General features: G+C 41.4%; 1 protein-coding gene across 1 annotated transcript in view; it reads left to right on the top strand.

Moving 5' to 3' along the window:
• LOC125904472 (TOG array regulator of axonemal microtubules protein 1-like) overlaps positions 1 to 22,008 on the top strand; it is a 97,585-nt gene that overhangs the window by 37,597 nt on the left and 37,980 nt on the right. The window contains exon 3 of the mRNA XM_049601877.1: positions 836 to 941. Within this exon, the coding sequence (XP_049457834.1) occupies positions 836 to 941 (106 nt within the window). The remainder of the gene's footprint in view (positions 1 to 835; positions 942 to 22,008) is intronic.

Raw genomic sequence — 22,008 nt, forward strand, 5'->3', positions numbered from 1 at the left:
GGGACATTCCATATCTGGGACATTTCACCCCGACTCCTCCACCTACAGCAGCACCCAGGAGAAGGTCTCGTCTCCCGGTGATGTGTGTTAGAGTTGGTGGAGCAGGTATGTTGATGCTGTTGAATGATGACTTCTTTTTTTTATGGAAACTTAAATGGAAATAGGTGCACATGTGATTACATCAAACAAATGGAATAGTAAGTGACAGTTGGATCATGATTTCTTTGCTTTGAATCTGAGCAGTCAAAGAGGTAGCTGATGGATACAAGCTCCAGTCAGCTAAAACTACGATGGAGGAACTCACTAGGTCGCTGCAGAAGTTCCAGGTTATCCATCAACCTAAACCACCAGCAGCACCCAGAAGGATCCCAGCTATGGCACCCAAGGTTCCAGCACCTCCAGCAACAGTGTCCCAGCCCAACAGAAGAGGACTCTGTCGTAGGACCGTGGCTGAAGCACCCAAGGTTCCAGCACCTCCAGCCACAGTGTCCCAGCCCAACAGAAGAGGACTCTGTCGTAGGACCGTGGCTGAAGTACCTAAGGTTCCTGCACCGCCATCAACATCTGCCCCACCCAAAAAGAAAGGACCACGTCGTGGGACAAAACTCTGCCCTGCAAAGCCTGTTTCAGAGCAGGAGTACCTCCAGCCTCTGTCCAAACCTACAGAGAGCCTGTCCCTCTGCTTCGAGCAGCTGAATTCGGATGATTGGTAGGACATCGACACTACAGAAGTGTAGAGAGATCATTTAAAAGCATACCCGGCAAGGACTCAAGAGTCTGTTGTTTCTAAAGCAATGATTAACAAAGTTCTTTCTTTTTTGTCATCTAAACACAGGGAGCAGAAACTGGATGGATGTAAATCTGTTCGAGCTCTGGCACAACACCACCCAGAGATACTGCTGACCAAACTGCGTCAGCTCTGCCTGCTCCTCACAGAAGTGGTATGAAGACATTTTCCTCTTTGTCTCTGTGTCCTTGTGTTGCATGTAGTTCTCATTTGCCTTCTTGTGCATGTACCTGTACTGTATACGCAGAAGTATTGACTGATGTTCTGATCTATTGTCTAGATGAATAGCCCACGCTCTGCTGTTGCCTGTGCTGCCATAGACACAGTAGCAGCGCTCCACCTTCACCTGGGAGGGCCATGGACCTTGAGGCAGAGACGACAGGCCGCACCCTGCTGCTCCAGCTGGCACAGAAGTCCAGCACCTTCATCCACCAGAAGGTTAACCTTGCTCTGGATGCGCTGGCAGAGGGCTGCAGCCCTAAAAGAGTCTTAAGCGCTCTCGTCAACACAGGGCTCAGGTAAGAGGAGAGTTTTTGAACAGAATTTAGTAGGAAGCATAAATCAAATGAAACGTGGTGGTCATTGTCTACATTTTGTCCCTCTTCAGCCACCGTTGTGCTGCAGTGAGGGGGAGCACAGCACAGCACCTCCACCAGCTGGCTGACATCATTGAGGACAGCATTTTAACATCTGGACAGGCCTTTGCAGAGAGTTTCCTGACTGCTGTCAGTAAGATGGCGATGGATGCTGCTCCAGAAGCCAGGTGGGTTGTCTGTCAAGTCTTGCCTGATCTTATGGTCTGTGGGTTCTGTGAATAATACTGTTTGTTTGTTCAGTCTTAGTCACAATCTTATAACTATGCTTATACACTAAATGGCTTAATGGGAATGTATCTCTGTACAGGCACCACGGTAAGCAGATGCTCCAGGGACTTGCCCAGCAGAAGGAATTTCCGGACCTCTGTGATAGGATCATCCCAGTGAAGGACAGACGCCCCCTGCAGAAGATCTTGAGGATGATGCAGTAGGACCAGATGTGATGAAAACACTGGAGGAGGTCACATTTTGGACTGGCATGGTGGTGCAGGGGTTAGCCCTGTCACCTCACAGAAAAAAAAGGTTATGGGTAAGGACCTGCCAAAACATTTGGGCCTTTCTGTGTGGAGTTTGCATGTCCTCCCTGTGCCAGTGAGGGTTTTCCCCGGGATGCTCCGGTTTCCTCCCGCACTACCAAAGATATGCAGATTAGGTGAATTAGAGACTCTAAATTGATCATAGCTGTGAAAGCTATCAGATTATATGTGCCTTGTGACAGACTAGTGACTTGTCTGCCCGTCTGTGACAGACTGGGACTTGTCCACCAGTCTATCACAAGGCACATATAATGAACTCATAATTACTAGCATTACATAACAAAATAAAAAAAAAATTAAATTAATAATGATAATTTATTTTGTATTATTTAATTATTTAATGTTATCTCAAATCAAAACTGAGCTCCTCTCTCTCCCACTCTGATTCATGTCCCATTAATGCATGTTACTAACTTTGCCTCTTCCCCCGAGTCGTCGTGCTTTCTCGCCTTGCAGGTTTCTTCGGATCGTGGGAGCACCTGGATCATGGCAGAGGGCTGCAGGCTGGAATCGAGCCTGCACCAAAGACAGTGCCCTTGTACATGGGGTGCCTGCTCTACCCACTGATCCACCGGGCGCCCCATTGTCACACTTGTTAGTTATATTGATGTTGCTGTGCCTGTCTCTCTGTCTGTCCCTCTTTCTTCCAACCCAACCGGCAGAGGCAGATGGCCGCCCACCACAGAGTCGTGGTTCTGCTCGAGGTTTCTTCCCGTTAAAGGGAAGTTTTTCCTCGCCACTGTCGCACAGCAGGGAGAAATAGGTGCTTGCTCTTGGTGGGAATTCATTTGAATTGTTGGGTCTCTGTAGATTAGTCTTGAGATCAATTTTATGCTTTTGTGATGTACAAATAAAACTCTCAAAAGAGGAACATTTTTTGATGATCATTACTTTAGGAGAGAGTTTCTTGTGGCAGTGAGTAAAACAAGCAAACTGAATTTTGGTTTATTCCTTACACATACAAAATTGTTTCTATTAAGCCATGTTGAATGTGTTTAATGTGTGATACAGTGTTTGTTATTTTATTAATTTCTGTGCTTGTGTTATTGAGCTTAGTAGGCTATTTTAAGAAAGTGTGTGTGTGTGTGTGTGTGTGTGTGTGTGTGTGTGTGTGTTTGCTGTTTCATGTGTCTTTAAAATAGACAGATTGACCTTAGCTTGACCTTATTGTAGAACGTGTAATGTCTGATAAAGTTACTTTAGTACACAGCCGTACATGCACTCTTTCAGATAAATGAAACCATGGGCCCTCTTCTCTTACTGCACTCTTACAAACAAAACAACGCTTAGAGAGTTTATGCACCTGGCTGAGGTCCTGTCACAAAGTGTTTGTAGCTTGGCTGTCTGGCCATTTCATTCCTGTGACAACCAAAGAGCAAGATGAAGAGGCGCTTCTCTGTGGAAGAGGCTCGGGATGAAATCATGCGGCCTGTAAGTCCCAGAGAGATAATGACGATTTCTATGTTTCTCTGGCACAAAGGGGGGAAAAAACAAACCAAAAAAAACACTGGTATCAGCAGTTATTTTAAACACCTGTATTAACCCCGAATTTCACAACCAGTGCATGCATCTTTATTATATGCAAGAAAATAAATGATATGAGAGGGGTAAAAATGTTTTGAGAGAAAGTATTTTGTCATAGAATATAAAAAAAATTGACATTTAAAAAATTATTTCCAAGAAAAAAAAGAAAGAAAAAAATATTTTTTTTGTTATCAGTGTGAAAACTTTTTCGTTCTCAAAAAAAATTGTTTCTCTCAAAACATTTTTCCATAGACTGTATATTTTTCTTCTCTCAAAATCAAAAAAAGTCTTTGCTATGGTGTCAGGATTTTGCTCTCACTGTGAAAATAATGTCATGGGCGGGCCACGTTCCTATTGGCCAGTCTCAATCGAATTGACAGCTGGGTGAGGATGGTCTTGGGAGTCAAATTCAACTATATCATTCATCCACCATGGTGGATTCACCGGCATAGATGCGCTGCGTTATTTGGGAGCGGATATGCATACATTAACGTTATGCATGTGTGGCCAAATGGAGAGGAGAGGGGAATGAACCGACAACGCCACCTGTGGAATTGCACCCCAGGGAATACATTCAAACCTGTCGACTACTCTTAACAACAGAAGGTCACACAGATTCGTACACTGGTAACTATGGGGACAGGAGACGGACTTCCAAATATAACACAGAGGTCAAAAGCTGCATGAATGCACAGCTGCGTTACAGTGTGCTTTAATCAGTCTATGGAAAACCGACAGAACAGCAGTGGAAAACGGAGCGGCTGGAGCACCAGGGCTGGAGGCCTTGGACAGCCGTCCTTCAGGATGCCCAGCTGATGGCCCACGTCACCGGGCTACGGAGTGCAGCCCCACAAAGTGCGCAGAGGAGGAGAAGAAGCCACAAGCTGTGGCCTCAGCTACAGCAGGACAGAGAGCAGGTGTTGCCGGTGCCAGACCTAGGGGAAATCTGGACCAGCAGCAAAGGTTACACAGGCAAGAGTGCGCTGTATAGCCAATAAAATAAAAGTCTGTGGACTGTGGATTAAAAAGAGAGAGAGGACCAAAAGTTAGTGTCTTGCTCCAGCCAGTGCTTGTTTAATACTACTGCATAAAACTCAGTTACATCTCAGTCATGTCAGCTATCTTAAAGTTGTTGCTTTAAAGTTCATTTTCCACATTCACACTAAAATATGTTACACAAAGAAAATCAATGTAAAAATCTAACTGACAATAAACCATATAAAAAAAAATAATGTCTCAGGTAAATTAAGTGCACATGAACTCAAAGTAATTTAAATTTTATTCCACAGAAATAAAAATTGGCTCAACTCAAATATGAAACTGTACAAAAATAATACTACCCAAAACACACATTTACTTAACTCAAATACTTAAACTCACTCCAACTGTTAACACATACAACACAATAACACTCACACTATACTGATATACTGGTTACAAAACCTCTGTGCAACATTGACATAACACTGTCTTAGCCTTGCACTTAATTGTCTGACAATATGGCGCGACAACGACCTGTTAACGAGCGACCGGAAGTGAAACTAATTTGTGTATGGTGACTCTCAAATTTACTCGCGGCTAACTGGCTTTAACTCATAAACAATGTTTACAACACGTTTTCTTATGTTACCTCGAGCTAATGTCTGTAACTTACACTTACAAAAATACTGGGGGAAACAGAAACTCACGGAGGTAATTAGACAAAATGGCAGCCGCGGCCGGGACACATATCTCGAGTCTCCCTAATGGCTCCACCGTGGCGTTACAGTGCCATCTACTGACATATTGTAGAATTGACCTGATGTCAAAACTGTGTAATTTGAGTTAGATTAGTTCAAATATTTAACAAAAAATTAGGGGGTGTCTGTTTCAATAAAAATATACATGTAGCATTTTCGACCTACTACACAGGACAACCAGTTAACATAAAGTTAAAGGGAAATTTCGGTTTATTTCAACCCGTCTCCTTTCGTCCTAAATGTTTCAAGTCACTAGTGACATAGAAATAATAGTTATTATGTTAGCCGTTAACTTAACTTTGTTTAGTCTCAAATATTATTATTTTTTGCTATCAGTATGAAAACTTTTTCTCTCAAATATATTTTTTTCTCTCAAACATTTTTTCCCCTCTCATATCATTTATTTTCTCGCATGTAATAAAGACACTAATATAGCTCCATACAAAAAACAAAAACAAAAACAAAAAAAAAACACTGGTATCGGCAGTTATTTTAAACACCTGCATTAGCCCCGAAAGGGGTGTCCTTCTCCTTTGTTCACCGTTCGCACAGAGACAAAAAAGACGGAGATGGAGGCTGCATCACTCCGTGTGCTCCCTGACCCTTCGATAAGTATCCATTACTAGTTTATTTTAATGTATCTCATCAAAATGTAAAGTGTCAGTGTAAATTAGGCATGTATATAATCAACCAACTAAATCATATTTTTAAGAGAATTCATGAAATGTAGAAATATACGCACATCACTTAGTTTGGGTGCTGGAATGAAAAACTTTAGAAAAAAGATGCAATCAGGACCCCAAGAGTCCAGTGGCTATACATTTTCTGCGGCGAAACATAGCGTGGCATCCCTCACATACCAAGGAATTGAACACGTAAAACGTCTGAGACGAGGAGGATACACAAACAGACTATTGTTACAACGAGAATCCTTTTGGATTTTTACATTGGACACCCTGTCCCCCAAAGGCATGAATGAGGACTTCCCCATTCATCATTTTCTGTAGTTGATAACTGTTAACACCTGATGTGATATATGTATTATATTTTAACCTGATGTTGCCTGATACATATAGTTATCATCATTGATCAATCGTGTGCGTTTACAATAGCCTAAGTATAATGTGTGTAAATATTTTTGTGAATGACCATGAATTATGACGCGTCACCAGTGGGTGTCTATATGGGTGAAAAACACGTAACTTGTAAGATGACCTGATGAAGAGCTGACACACTCGAAACGTTGTCTAACTAGTAAAGATTTTTGGAGCATAATGAGAGTGCTTTCTCTCTCTGATAAATGTTCATGATAAATGTTACGCTTTTGTTCAGCAGGGCTGCTCGTGAACTAACGTTAGCTGACACTACCATAAGGCAGACTTCCATTGTGGTTTTGAAGTTTATTTCTGCCTTTCATTTTAGTTTATTTCTACCAAAATTACACACCGTAAAATTCAATTTGGGACAATAGTAACGTTAAACAGTTGTTCATTTAAAGTCGGCATGAAACCTGGTGGAGATTAACAATTAACAGTTATGTTTTAGCTAACGTTAAGCAGCACTGCCATTTTGCTGCAGGTGCACCTCAGAGTTTGGATTGGGAAGGGAGAGACTGTTAGATTTAAGTTACATATTGGCCGTCTAAACCCATAGCGTAAATCATATTGTATTTTAACGAACGTGTTAGAAACCACTCGTTTCGTTAGTTAGGTTTTTAATCGCTGTTGGTTTTCTCCCTGGTGTTAACATTAGCTTGCCCAGCACCCCTCCCCCCACCAGTGTTGCCAACTTAGCAACTTTGTCGCTAGATTTAGCAGATTTTCAGGCCCCTTCAGCGACATTTTTTCAAAAAAGCGACTTTTTCTGGTGTTATTGGAGACATTTCTGGTGGCGACTCTGACGTGAAAGCACATATCACTCTGCAGTTCCTGTTCCACGTGAGCAGCAGCGGGTGCTGCTTTGAGCCCCTCCCCCGTCCCAAAGCACTCACAGGCGGTCAGTCTCACAGCAGCAGTCCCCAGTGCAGTCAGAGCAGAGAGGAGATCCTCACTCCTCCGCATCCAGACTGCAAATGAATCACGCGTGCGCACAGCCGCCGCCGATCCCACCCTGGCTTGCACAGCAGCATATAAATATAATATTTCTTCACTGTCACACTAAAATAAATCACTGTATTTGACCCACATACCGCCTGTCCGCCTCAGTCATTACTCACCTCGTCCGCTGACTGTGTGTGCCTCTGCTCTGTCCTGCTAATCAATAAATCACTGCATTTGAATCTAGGCTGACCAAACATCCTCTTTTGCCCGGATATGTCCACTTTTCACGTCCCGTCTGGGGCGTCCGGGGTGTTTTTTTAAAAACTGATGATAATGTCCGGTTTCCGTGTGTTTGTTAGAGCCACATATTTCTGTCCGAACCCGAACCAAGCCCGACATTATTTAATGACCAAAGCACTGAGTTTGTGTCACACAGTTGTTACGGTTACAGGCTATTTAACAGGCCGGGCGTGCTCAGCGGAGAGAGGGAGACCTCCGTGTTTGAGACGGGAGCGGGAGGTGGGAGGTCCAACGCTTCCAGCGAGTGGAGAGGGAGAAATATAACAAAATAAGATAAAACAGGAATAACCTGTCTCCCTCTTTTATTTTATTTTCAGCGTTTAATCAAGGCGGAGGTGGGTGGCTGGAGAAATAAACAGCCAATAGCTGTGTCCCAATTCAGGGTCTGCATCCTTCGGAGGACCCGGTCTACGCGAGGGGCGAAGGGCGTGTCACCCGTTGTTAAATGGGACAGTCTAGCCTTTACGGAGGATTTCCCGGTTCACGGCGCCATGACTCCTGCCGCCCAAACCCGGGAAAGACACAAAAACAAAACAGACAACAGATGACACGGAAACATAACGGACAGACGACATAACAGACGACACAAAAACATAACAGACGACAATGATGGAGCCAGAGGTTGTGATTTTGGTTTTTTTAATATATTTTTTGTTGGAGAAAGAGGAGAGGCGGCTCTGGCGACACCAGTTTATCTCTGGCTGGGAGAGAGCCGTGGGGAGGTAACGTTAAACCTGTTATTTTAACCCACATTAATGTTCATACAGAGCTAGCATAGTTTGTGGTAATTAATATAAAAAGTTGTGCAGTAGTATTTTGTTTGTTTTATTCTTGCCTCTCTTTTAAACATTTTTAGTGACATGGCAGCTGTCGATTGCGTCAGCCCTGCAAACCCCGTTGATGGCCGATGTGGTGGACAGTGGAGACATGCATCCCCCACCCCCCACATGATGTCCCACTCACAGCCAGAAGACTCCAGGGTCTTTATTGTGGCATCCCATCCAGTCCAGCAGCACCACAAGGGACTCCTGCTCAGCCAATAATCATACTGTAAATAAATGTAGTTTTTTGTTATTTAATAGGTTAGTAATGTGTTTCATAATTTTCTGCTGATCATTTGTAAATAGTTGTACATGTTAAGAATGCCCACTTGTAAATAGCTAAAAATGTTCAGATTGTATCTTTGTAAATAGTTATGAGAAAAAAATAAATTGTGTTGTCATTGAAAAGTAGTTCGAAAGTTTACTCTAGTTGTAAATAAGAAATGGAACGGATAATGATTACAAGATTTTAATTTAACTATATACAACATTTGAATAAGATAATGGAACAACTATATAATATTTTTAATCAACAACTAACTATAACTATATACAACATTTTAAATTAACATTTGAAAACAAGAAACAACAACACATAAAACTTAATTGAACAGGATAAAAAAAAAGCTAAAAAAAATCACCGCCTCTCAACCATTCTCTCCAGTAAATTAAAAAGTCTCTCCATTCTCTCCCGGCTCTCTCTTTCCCTCCTCTCCTCGGCCTCCTCTGCAACCTCATATCCTCTCTAATCAGCTCCAACATCTCATCTTCTCTTTCCCTTCTTCTTTTCTGTGTCCCTCCTGTTGCTGGCCCTGGCTGCCTCTCCTCATCCTCCTCTTCCTACTCATGCTGCTCACCCACTGCAGCACCTGGCCCTGGTGTGTCCTCAGGAATGGAGGCAATTAGGACAGGAGGGGCAATGGAAGGCCTCTGTCCTAAAACCTCATCCATGAGGACAAACCAGGGCCAGGTGGCAACAGTGGGCTTCCCGCCGACCCCCTGCCCTGTCCCTGGATCTTTGCATCCCTAAGGTAGAGGAAATCAATCACAACAGCAGCAATTTTCTGCAAAGTATTTATTAAAAAAGTCTTGAAAAGGAGGTTATCATGGACTCAAAAAGGTATGTTTGAGATGCTCTTTGGAATGGGATTCATGTAGTGATAAAGAAACGAAGAAAAAAAAACCCAAGGCACTCTCCCAAAGCAGTTAAAATGCCTTTATTCTTAAGTCATGGTCATATAAACCTTAAAAACACAGTCCTTCGACAGGTTTCGGCATCAAGCCTTCAACAGGAAGTTAAACAGATTCAAGGAATAAACAATAAAGGCATTTTAACTATTATGGCAGAGTGCCTTGGAGTTTTTTCTGCATTTCTTTATCAAAGTATTAACTTGGGTAAAACAAATGTAGTTTCCATATCATTATCCAAACCTGCACATACTTTATTTTTATTTTTAGGTTGTCCCACTTTTTTTTCCCCCTCCAGGCCCATTTTTTGAAGGATTGTTCTAAACAAGAGAGAAGCATTACAAAAGGTAAACACACAAGATCACAAAAGGCGACATCAGGACAGACATTAAACTCCCACAACCACCTAAAAACAACATTAACTTGTGATCTTAGGATTATATTTGTACTTTGTACAGGATTTGGGTTAATTTAAGTAACCTTTACACACAAATATGTGTAGAGTACAGATGGGCTATTTATTATTGCCTTAACAGGTACCTCCATCCGAGTGTGGCCATATTTTTGGCCCCTGTGAAGAGGTGGTCGTTTTCACCACCACCGTTCAGTTTTATAAATTCCTCTGTTTGCTCCTTGCTCCCTACAACAAAATGAAATGTAAGACATATTTTCTATTATGTCAACAGGCAAAATGATATACATAGGCCTAATAACGACAATAACAATAATGCTCCTGAAGTTAGCTCTAGGCTATATTCCATCCAAACGTTTAGTTTAGTTTAGTTTAGTACAGTTTTACAGCCTAGAAATACAAACACACACACAACTCACAACCTATCCTCTCATTAACTTTATATTTGTTCACTGTGGTGCATTTATGCACCTGATGTGAGGTATAAACATCCTACAGCATCTCCACAGTTACAATAAGATATAACGAGTCACCCTCCGAGCTTTTAAACAATTGAAAGTGAAGGGGTTTAAGGCTTTAACCGTTACCGTTACTTTTAAAGGCTAACTGAGCTCCTCCTATCAACAGGTTAACGTTAAGCTAATGTTACATTGCGGAGCTGGCTCTACATTCCGGTGGCTACGTGTTAGCATTACTAACGTCACGTATTTTAACAGCCATTTAGAGGTTTTAAGGCCCCTTGAACTTCTGGCGTTAAGTAAAAATCCGTTACTTACATTTGAAAGTATACGCGGTGCCGCTGCTGCTGTTTGTGTTTGCCGCCATCGTCAAAAAGATCCAGGTTGAACAAAGGCGCGCAAAGCATCTTGGGATATGGGAGGCCACGAAGGATAGTCGCAGTGCATCCTCCGAATACAGGGAAAAGGAGGGCGCATTTGTCGGCTGCATTTGGAGGAGCCTTCGGATGAATTGGGACAGCCTTCGCGCAGCGTTGTGACATAAGCGGCTTTCAAATTCGCCCTCCGAAGGATGCAAACCCTGAATTGGGACACAGCTAATGTGTGTCTGTGTGTGTTATGTTCAGGTGTTGTCACCTAAATAACAGTGCCCAAGCAATAAACAGGACAGACAATAGGATTTTATTTATTTTTACACTACATTTTCACTGAAAGCTGACCGAATCCGATCCGAGCCGAATACAATTTATAGCTACATTTTTGACCAAACCGCCCGACCCGTCGGGTACCGTCTCGCTTGGATCGCCACACTCTAGTGTGTGTATGTGTCCCCTATTGGGGCCTATCTGAATTTCTGTCTTTGAGAGATATTATTTTGTAATATAACTGAATTTTCTATCCATACATATAAATTTTAAATATATTAAAATGATAAGGCATCTTTGAGTAAGCTGAGAGTATCATTTAAGTAGGCTATGTCCTGGCCAGCCGAATATCCTCTTTTTTGGAAATCAAAATATGGTCACCCTGTTTGAATTACATCCGTCCGTCTCAGCTTTCTGATTGCATTGTATCTTGTATATTGTACATTGTATATTGTTTAAGGATTTTGGCCTCATTCACGTCTCACCTCGTCGTCCACTGTGCTAGCTAAACAGCTCATCATGGCGCAGTCTAAGCTGTACAACCAAAAGTACAGAAAGGAGTGGGAAGCGAACCCTGATTACAAAGGCTGGCTAAAGCAGTTTATTGGGGATAACACACGGGCATACTGCATGTATTGCAAGACTGATTTTGATGCAAAATTCAGTGATATAAAAAAACATGCTACCACTCAAAAACACATTCAAAAGGCAAAGCCTTACAGTTCCACTCAAACCAAGCTGCCATTATTTGTGACAAAAACTGACTCCACAAAAAAGGCTGAAGCCACATGAGGCCCGTTTCCACTGAAGAAGTTCCTGGTACTATTTGGGGGGCAGGAACTACTACAGGAACGTCCTCTCGCTCGGCTCTCTCAACCGCCGTGTCTCCACTGAGAGAGCGGAATACGAGGAAGGTTCCTGTAAAGTTACGGGCTCTGGATGTGACGTAATCATTGCGCGACCATTTTGACCGGGGCGACGTAGGGACGTTGTTAGCTGTTAGCCGATAGCGGTGTCTGTAATGGGAACTGCCCATTAGTTCGACAGCCCATTGGTTCGACATCCCATTGTTCCGACCATATTAAACTCATTGTTCCGAAGTCCGTTCCAAAATCATCATGGTGCCCTGTGGTTAAGGTCTGGTTAGGTTTAGGCACAAAAACCACTTGGTTAGGGTCAGGAAAAGATCATGGTGTGGGTTAAAATGAAAAAGAAAGTGACAAACACGTAAGTCGTGAGCCTGCTCCACCTCAAGCCGGTCGTGGCGCACCATACGCCCGCCACGAGCCGTTCAGCACCGCGGACAGTCGGACTAATAGGATGTCGAACCAATGGGCTGTGGAACCAATGACATGGACCCGTCTGTAATAACTCAGTAAATGGCCCGTGAAAAAAATATTTTTTCGAGCGGATGTCTTAGTTACAACATGATTGAGCTAACTGGAGTAGTTTCATGTCGTATCCGACATCGGGAGGCTTTTAACAGATGCTGTTGTGAGCTGCCCCTGTCAGCTGCAGCCACTACTGATGCTTTCTAGACATCGTGATTTCCCGTAACTGAATAAATACCACACATAGAAACACAAAACTGCTTTGCTAGCTAGAGATAGAGATAGAGCAAGATATCCACTGGAAAAAATATTTTTTTCACGGGCCATTTAGTGAGGTTTTTTTTACATGGTGGCGGAAGCTATATGCACGAGATAACCCTCGTCTGCCGAGTTTTAAAAATGCCGGCTATTTTGTAGCTTTCTGTTCACGTCACATCCCTCCGTGAGTATATCCAATCAGCACCAAGTAATCCCCAAGCCCCACCCAGGAGTCTTTCGGGGCCATTCTGAGTACCTGCCCCGAGGCAGGGGCTTATTTAGCCCCTGTAAAAGTTCCGGAACTCTGTCCTTAGGGGGTGGTTCCTGTGGTGGAGACACGCACCAACCGCCCCGGCCCCTTAAAATTACCCCGAAGTTCCTGCGATGGAAATTGTCTCTTTTTGTTGTTAAAGTTAAAACCATCTATACAAAAATGTTAAAAATGTTATAGTTATGGAAACAAATGTTCATGTTTTACTGTGCCTTGTTGTAGGCTCCTACTGTAAGTGGAGCATATGTTAGAAACCAAACCAAACTTAAGAAAACTAAAAAAAAAAAAAAAAAAAAACCCTAAGTAACTCTGCCAGAGTGTCTCTTTTGGATCACTCTGCCAGTCCCAAGCCCGGATAAAAGAGGAGGGTTGGAAGTAGAGCTAGCTATTCCACCCTACATAACAATCTTTTGATTAAATTTGATAGTCTAATAGGGTGACCATATTTTTATTTCCAAAACATGCTTTCAACATGCTTTATTATGCATGAAATAATCTCTCTTTAACACGTATCAATGGTACAAAAATAAAATTAAAATTATAATCTCCGGAATGAAATAATCACATAAATAATGGCTCTTCTGTTTTAGAAAATCAACCTATAACAATGTAATAGCTCTCTTTTCAAGTCTTACTGTGGAAAAAATGAAATAATGTTATAAATAACACCTCTTCTGTATTAGAAAATCCTTTCTAACAAAATATATATAATGTAAATAATACAACAGCGCCCCACAAAGACATGGCCGGGCAAAAGAGGATGTTTGGTCACCCTAGCTTGCACCCAGTGCACTCCGCCTCCCATGTGTCCCGATTGGGACGGCAAGTGGGGATTTTTTTTTAATGTATTCATCTGTAAAGCTAGACTTACGCTTTGGCATTTTGTAATGAGGCAGTGCTGCTCCGATGTTTGCTCCCTCTGTTTGTGAGCGTAGCAGAGCCACCCACAGGACAGCCTGTTGGAGATTATGTCACACGCAACAACCGTAGTATTCTGTGCAAAGTGCCTGTCAATTGAAGTAATTTACATACTTAATGGGCTCGTAAAAAATAATGAAAACCAGACATTTTCACGTATTTATAAAACCTCCCCGGACGCCCCAGACAGGGCGTGAAAAGTGGACATGTCCTGGCAAAAGGACGTTTGGTTTCCCTATCCACCTTGTTTTCAACCACGCAAGTAAATAGTGACAACTTCCGTGTTTTTGTGCATGACTTCCGGTCAGCCGCTTTCCCTCATGCTTTCCTGTCTAGAAAGCATCAGTGGCTGCAGCTGACAGGACAGCTAACACTAGCAGCAAAGCTAACATCAGGATGTCATCTGTTAAAAGCCTCCGTTGTCGGATATGACATGAAACTACTCCAGTTAGCTCAATCATGTTGTAACTAAGACATCCGCTGGAAAAAAAAAAAAATCACGGACCGTTTATTGAGTTATTACAGACACCGCTAACAGCTAACGGCTAACAGCTAACGGTTAGCCCAGCTAATCTTGATAACCATGTTATTAATTACACACACAGAAATAGTAATGTTTGTTCAGTGATTGTGTTTATAGACTTTACAAACATCAGATTAGTCTAAACGGTGATATAGTGACGAAAAAATGTGATACATATATATAGCTAAACTCAATAAGGTAAACAACAAGGCGATTCCCATTTACACAGTAGTCAAGAGTGCTGGACCGAAGTATCGCACACAAAAAGTGCTTTAACAGTTAACTGTTAATCATCAGATTTACCTGCCAAATAGTAGGTACAAGGAAATCAATTTCATTAAGTCATTGAATTGTAATCATGTGATTAGGCAACTCACACAGTATGTTGTAGTTTTATGCAGTTATCTAAAGATACAAATATTTATGTATTGTACAGAGATATAATGTATGAGTGATAATGTACAGCTGTAAACACTTCTTTGTAATTTTACATTGCTCCTGTTCAGTTATAGGACATATCCTCTTTTAAGGCTCAACCACAGAGTACAGATGCAGTTGGTCCAAGTGGTCAATGGGAGGTATGTGTCAGAGATGCATAGATACTACTAGTATCAGCTATTGGGCTGATATCAGTGCAAAACGGTATTGCATAAAATAATTTCATACTATACTGACACTTAACTGTTGAATGATTTTTTTTTTTTTGGCTCATGGAAACACATTGTATTACTGTAAACACTAGCTTCTAAATTAGCATTGTTCTTGTTCTAGCGGTGACATTATTTTCTTTAAGGCTAAACAGTTGACTGCCAGTGCACCTAGTCCAAGTGGTCAGCTGGATGTATGTACAGTATCTATTGGTTTCAAATATTGAGCTGATACCATGGTAAAATGTGTAGTGACTTAATGTTCTATTTTGTATAGAGGAGGGGGGCATGTATAATGGAATATGTTCTTTGTAATCTGCTTTCCCAGGATGGTCAAGGACAAATTGATGGTACGTTACAGATTTGATGCAGCCAGTCTGACAGTGCTCATTGAAAGGAAAGCCTCAAGTGTACAAGCTGAATATGAATAATCGGGAACACTCTCTGTGACATCCAGAAAACTTGTCTTGAAGATAGGTGGTAGTGATCTGGTGGAGCGACGGGATTGTGAGTTAATTCTAAACCTTACTTGCTTGCTTTTCTATCAAACCACTGGTGACAAATACAGTAGTTAATACTTGTGAAATGGTGCATTCACAAACATTAATACTTCTGAAAATACTAAATCATTAATCCTGGATCCTACAAAACATGTTAGATCAGTACATTTTGGAATATGAACATTACCCACCTAGAAATGAATCTAAAATGAACCTGTTAAGTGAATTCAATTGAATTATACTCAAATAAATTCTGGGGTCCCTGATAAACAATACAAAACAGTTAAGAGATGGAAATTCATTTTCAGTTGGATTTTATTTGCACAAAAATGCTCTGTCCAGTAACCTGGGGCTTTTTTTTTGTGAGAGTGAGAGAAGGTACTGTAACCTTGTGCAGTTTTGGAGAAAATGTAAGTTATTTAATCATCAGTGTTTTATAATAAACATATGATAAAATTTTCCATTCAATAAGTAGCCAAATATTTTGTATGCTGTCAATTATACTTGAACGCTGCCATCAGTCTATTGTTGGGCCGAGCCGCAGGCCCCCCATCAGAAGATACTTGCCACCGGGCCTAACAACTTTTCTAGGGGAAAGCCTGATGAATGCACTGTAACGCAAATATGGTGTATTCTGTTACAAGCCTTGTATAGTTTTCCATTTTTTTCCTGCCCTCAAAATCCTCCATTTTGCTTTCAGTTACCCCTCAAATGCTGACAAACTGATGTTGGCTGAAAGCATAACAACAGTCTTCCCATCACTAAAGATCAAGATGCAAGAAGACAATGAAGGATTTGTAAGTGCAAACAGATGTCTTTCAGAAGATTACAATTTTGCATGGGAATATTTGCTTAAGCTTATTGACTGACTTGTTATAAAGCTGCTGTTGGAGAGTAGTTAAGATTAGATATCTTGGTTTTAGAGGGTAACTCCACTGTTTTTGATGTTTTCTTCATGTTATTCTTCCCTTGATATTTGATAAATCGAATTGTTTATCTTTTAAGTTACATTTGAAAATGAAATGTGACTTTGGGTTTAGATTAGATTCAGAGTTAGTAATCTAACTGTCTGTGCACAAAAGTTTTCCCACATAATTTTAAACAGAATTTAGCAGCAGTCAAATGGTCAATATCAAGCAAATTAGTCATTTCTGTATTCAGTATTGGAAGGTATATTGTCTGAAATAGGCTCGTATTTAGGAAAGAATAGCATGGGACTCGCATAAAAATGGTGGAATTATCCTTTATTAAACAATGTCCTTTGTTTAAATGTGGTCTAGGAGCACTTTTATGATCCGGTGTCCCACTGTGGATTCATTGAGCTGAAACTGAGGAACCTACGGAGAGCCCTTCATGATGATCAGCGACGCTATTGCAAGCACGGGAGGTCCAGTGATCCTTCTGCAGTTGGTATAACACTGGAAGTGACTGCAGAAGGGGAAGAAGAGTCCATCAAGTAGTGGATAGCGGCTACCAAAAGGCTGAGACCATCTCCTGAGAACCTCACATCTATCAAAATGGGCATGGAGAAAACCTTCACCAACCGAAGGTTCTGGATCACAAGCAAGTCACCAGCAGTAGCAGAGATTTTTCAGCAGTACCCTCGCTTTGTAGACCTGCCATGTTTGGTACGTATTCAGCATATTGTATTGTAGATGCACATCTGGAGTCTAGAAAATGGGCATAAATACACTTTGTTCCCATATACATGACATAGACGTGTCTCAAGGATTGGTGAATGGATCTTTCTCCACACTAGTCAGGGTGCTAACCTCTGAAGAAAATGGTGTTGCACTTGTCACTGGGGCTCAGGATGGATGATGAAACAGCTGGAAGAAAGTATCGTAACAGAGCACCAGGAGGACCTGATGATCTAGTGTACATTGAGAGAGCAGAGGAGAATCTGAAACAGAAAAGAGTGGTGCACAGACAGTTTCCTGTTAAACTTGCCTTTGCTTGTACAAAACATAAGGTTCAAGGCATGACAAGGAAATCAGCTGTAGTTGCTTATGTTGCTATCAGCAGAGTGACCTCTCTCGGTGGACTGCACATGCTGGATCTGGATTAGAGTAAAATATATGCCAACCCAGAAATCACTGCGAGACCATGAGACGAGTCAGCTTGGACGACATAATGCCTCTCCTTCAAATCAAACAAACACTGAGCAGACATGGCACTCTGACCATTGTTCACCATAACACAGAAGGGACTGCCATCTCATATCAATGACATCAAGAGCCATCATGAACTGTGTCTTGCAGATGTTTTGTGCCTCACAGAAACTCACCTACAAGGCTCCTTTGTTGCAGAGAGTCTCCATTTAGAGGGCTACAATATGTTGAAACGCAACAGACAACTGTCGTACACAAATGTTCCACAAATGGCCAACAGAGGTGGTGGTGGAGTTGCTGTTTATGTGAAAAACCACATTCAAGTGTATGAAAAACAGTACATCCATAATGTAACTGACCTTGAGTTTGTGGTTCTGAAGGTTGAACACCCAGTGAGAGTACTGATTGCAGCTGCATACAGGCCTCCAGACTACAGTGTGAGATCATTCCTGTCAAACCTGGGAAGCCTTTTGGACTCACTGGAGATCATGGATTGTCACCCCATCATTGTCTGTGGTGATTTCAACAAGAATCTCCTCTCCAACGCAAGTAAGCCAATACTTGAGCACTTTTAATCCAGGAATTATGCACAACTAATAACAACAGCCACCACAGATAACAACACACTGCTCGACCTCATTTTCATCTCTCAGCCACAGCACTGTCTCCACTCTGGTGTGATGAAAACCTACCAGAGTTATCACAGTCCTGTTTACTGTCATGTCCGCCAGCAGTCCATAAAGATGTCAGACTGAGTTTTAAAGATAAAGAAATATGCAAAGGACTCATGAGTGAACAAATACTTTTAGTGCATAGACTAAGAAAATATTTTTTAAACTTTGTGTGCCAAAAGTATAGCAGAACCGTTTGTTTTAGTAAAGCATACCACAATTGAGCAGAACAAAAATGAGTGATAGATGTAGAGTAAATTACTGAAACGTGTAATAATAAAATCCAAAAGAGTATATTGTGATAACTATATTTATGGTGAATCATGTTGAAAATGTCAAAAAATTCTTTTGAATTATAAATGCAGTGGCCTACAGTTATCCAGAGGTGGGGTATCCCCTGTGTGCAGCCTGGCTTCAGCACCTTGCCAGGCTGCCTCAGTCTCTCCGAGGCTGTGAGAGAGGGAGGGTGGCCCAGGGGAGGCCCTTCTCAAAACATCTTCACACTGACACTGTGCTCCATTGACAGTTTGGGCTGTGTCAACAATAGAGAGATTCAACATACTGCAACATACATACTGACCCACGGACAGGATGACTGTCTCTCAGTCGGACACCAACACCTACCTTATATTATTCAAACAATGTGTGTTAATTTTGTATTTCATTACAGTTTCTGTTTTATCTTATTTACTTATTTTTCAATCTATCCTTCCCTTTCCCTCCTTCTGTTTTCTAACAGATAAATGACAGATGACGGGGGGAAACGTTGGCAGTTAGTTCAGTTGTTATGTGCATCTGAACTAATTAACCTACAAGACAGGACAGATTGTTTAGAAAAAACGAATCATTAGAGTGGGGTTTCAGCTGGTAGGTATTTTAAAGGCTTTTCACATTTGTACACTTAGCCTTCGCTAATCTAAACCCCACTGAAAAGCTGTCAGATGCTGTATATGCCCACAGTTCAGACTGTGGAGTCCAAGCTCAAGGTACTGTCTGCAGAGCGCCCACAACACATGACTTGGTCAAATGAGCCTTGTAAAAGATTTGATTGGGAAACAAATGATGCCATGCTAGTCTTTTAACCTGAAGATACACAAGTGACTCTAACCCAGTGTTCCTTAAAAGTCAAGTATAACTCTGCATTTCAGTGAGGCTGAAATGATGGTAAAACACACAAATGAAATGACAATAATGACGTGACTGCCAGTCAAGGGCTACTGGAGCTTGAAGGCATGAGCTAATGAGGGTATTAGCCAAGGTCTAACCTTGATGTGAAAAGTCTAAACAATATCTTAAACCACTGAAAGTGTGATGTTTGATCATTAACATTAATCAGAGGACAGCATATACTACTTTACAAACTGTTTTGACAAACATTTCACTCTTTCCATGATAAAATTGCTTTAAGGCACAATGTTATGTTAAATGGTGTAATTTCCCAATCCTGACGCCTCTCACAATCCTTACTAAACATCATGATCAACGTCTGTCTACTGTAAAAGAAAAAAGAGAGAGGGAGAAACAAATGGGTGAAAGAGGGAGGTGTGTACAGTTTTTCTGTATTTTCATACTCATTTTATTTGTTTTACTGCAAGCTTAAGAGTATGGCCTACTAAAATTTCTTGGTTATCAAAGTCTTTATTTTAATCTATTTTTATTTCAAGTTTTATTTCTTTCATTCAATTAAAAAGGGGCAGCACACAGATAAGCACACCGTCAGCCTGGTGAGTTGCGTCATTTAAAGTACAGTTTAAATCAAACACATGATAAAAATGATCCCAAAATTCACTTCAGTTAAGGAGCACCTTGGTAGCCAAGAAGGTACAGCACATGCCACATCAATGCAACATCACAGGGTCAAATCCAGCCTTGGGATCTTTGTTGCATACCATTCACATTATTATCTATCTATTGTTCTTATAATGCAAAAAACCCAAAAAGTAAAAATTGAGCGTGATAAACAGTTGACATAGCATTAGAAAGCTAAATGTAACTATAATAAACAGTCCCATTTATCATGTTGACAATATGTAACAAAAGTAACCCAGTCATTCAATCATGATTCATATGCAGGCTGGGCAGAATGGCTGAACCATAAGGTCAACTGCCTGACTGGCCAGTGCCTACAATGGACACCAATAAATGCATGAGGAAAACTGGAAATGTTGCTCGGGGGAAAATAGAGAATAGATAAATCATTAAATGTGTGCCAAGACTAAAAAGGTTGTCAAATTTGTTTTTTTTTATTAACAACAATGCTGTGAAATTATTCCATTTAAAAAATGCCAAAAGAACTGATAGAACATGAAACTGCATCAGAGTGTCATGATTCCGTCACAGTGTTCCATGCTTTGTGACATCACAATGCAAACCATGAAAGTTTGTAAGTAGGAGAGACCAGCTCCAGCTCAGTCAGACAAACATCTGTCATATTGGGAGTACAGTTGTACATTTCTGATAGTGATGAGTTTTTCTGAGACAATGAGGACCTTCCTGCAACAGTGCTGTGGGAGGAAGAACAGTGATGAAGACGCTGATGTAAGTAGTGCAATATGGATAACGCTTGAAACAGTTGGATAAGTGTAACTAACAAACAGTTGAAATAGCTTTAGTTAGCTAACACTGGTGGATGAATAACTGTAGCTAAAAGGAACAAATAAACAGCCTGATGCTAACTTCAGTGTCAGCCTAAAGAAGAACTCTGTAGGAAAACTGGAAATGTTGCTCGGGGGAAAATAGAGAATAGATAAATCATTAAATGTGTGCCAAGACTAAAAAGGTTGTCAAATTTGTTTGTTTTTTTATTAACAACAATGCTGTGAAATTATTCCATTTAAAAAATGCCAAAAGAACTGATAGAACATGAAACTGCATCAGAGTGTCATGATTCCGTCACAGTGTTCCATGCTTTGTGACATCACAATGCAAACCATGAAAGTTTGTAAGTAGGAGAGACCAGCTCCAGCTCAGTCAGACAAACATCTGTCATATTGGGAGTACAGTTGTACATTTCTGATAGTGATGAGTTTTTCTGAGACAATGAGGACCTTCCTGCAACAGTGCTGTGGGAGGAAGAACAGAGATGAAGACGCTGATGTAAGTAGTGCAATATGGATAACGCTTGAAACAGTTGGATAAGTGTAACTAACAAACAGTTGAAATAGCTTTAGTTAGCTAACACTGGTGGATGAATAACTGTAGCTAAAAGGAACAAATAAACAGCCTGATGCTAACTTCAGTGTCGGCCTAAAGAAGAACTCTGTTGGGACTGGGCCAATATGTTTATGGAGTAAAAAAGAGTAGATTATATTATAAACCGATTCATTCAGTATTTGTATTTGACTGAATACATTTAAAAAACAAAAATATGTCTTCATGTTTTTCACAGTCACCAGAGAGCCACAATGGAGAGAGTGGCTCCAGCATCCGTGACACTGAGAGAGCTGAAAGGGCTAAGAGGGCTGCACTTATTTGCAGTGCAGAGAGCTTGTGTGCTTCACAGAAAGCCCACACCCATGCTGCTCTGGAAAGACTTGGAGTCTCCACCCAGCAGGCCACCCTCCCTTCACCTCATCCCCCAGTTTCACCCAAAAGGAGGCCTGAATCCACTTTTCCAAGGAGGCTCAGGCCCATTTCAGTGGACCAGACATTGGACAGAGAGGACCTCATTGTGAAGGAGAGAAGCCCCAGCCCAGACTCTTCCCTCAGCTCTGTGGACACACACACTCCCACTG

The sequence above is a fragment of the Epinephelus fuscoguttatus genome, linkage group LG17 (assembly GCF_011397635.1).
Source record: "Epinephelus fuscoguttatus linkage group LG17, E.fuscoguttatus.final_Chr_v1".
NCBI classification, from domain to species: Eukaryota; Metazoa; Chordata; class Actinopteri; order Perciformes; family Serranidae; genus Epinephelus; species Epinephelus fuscoguttatus.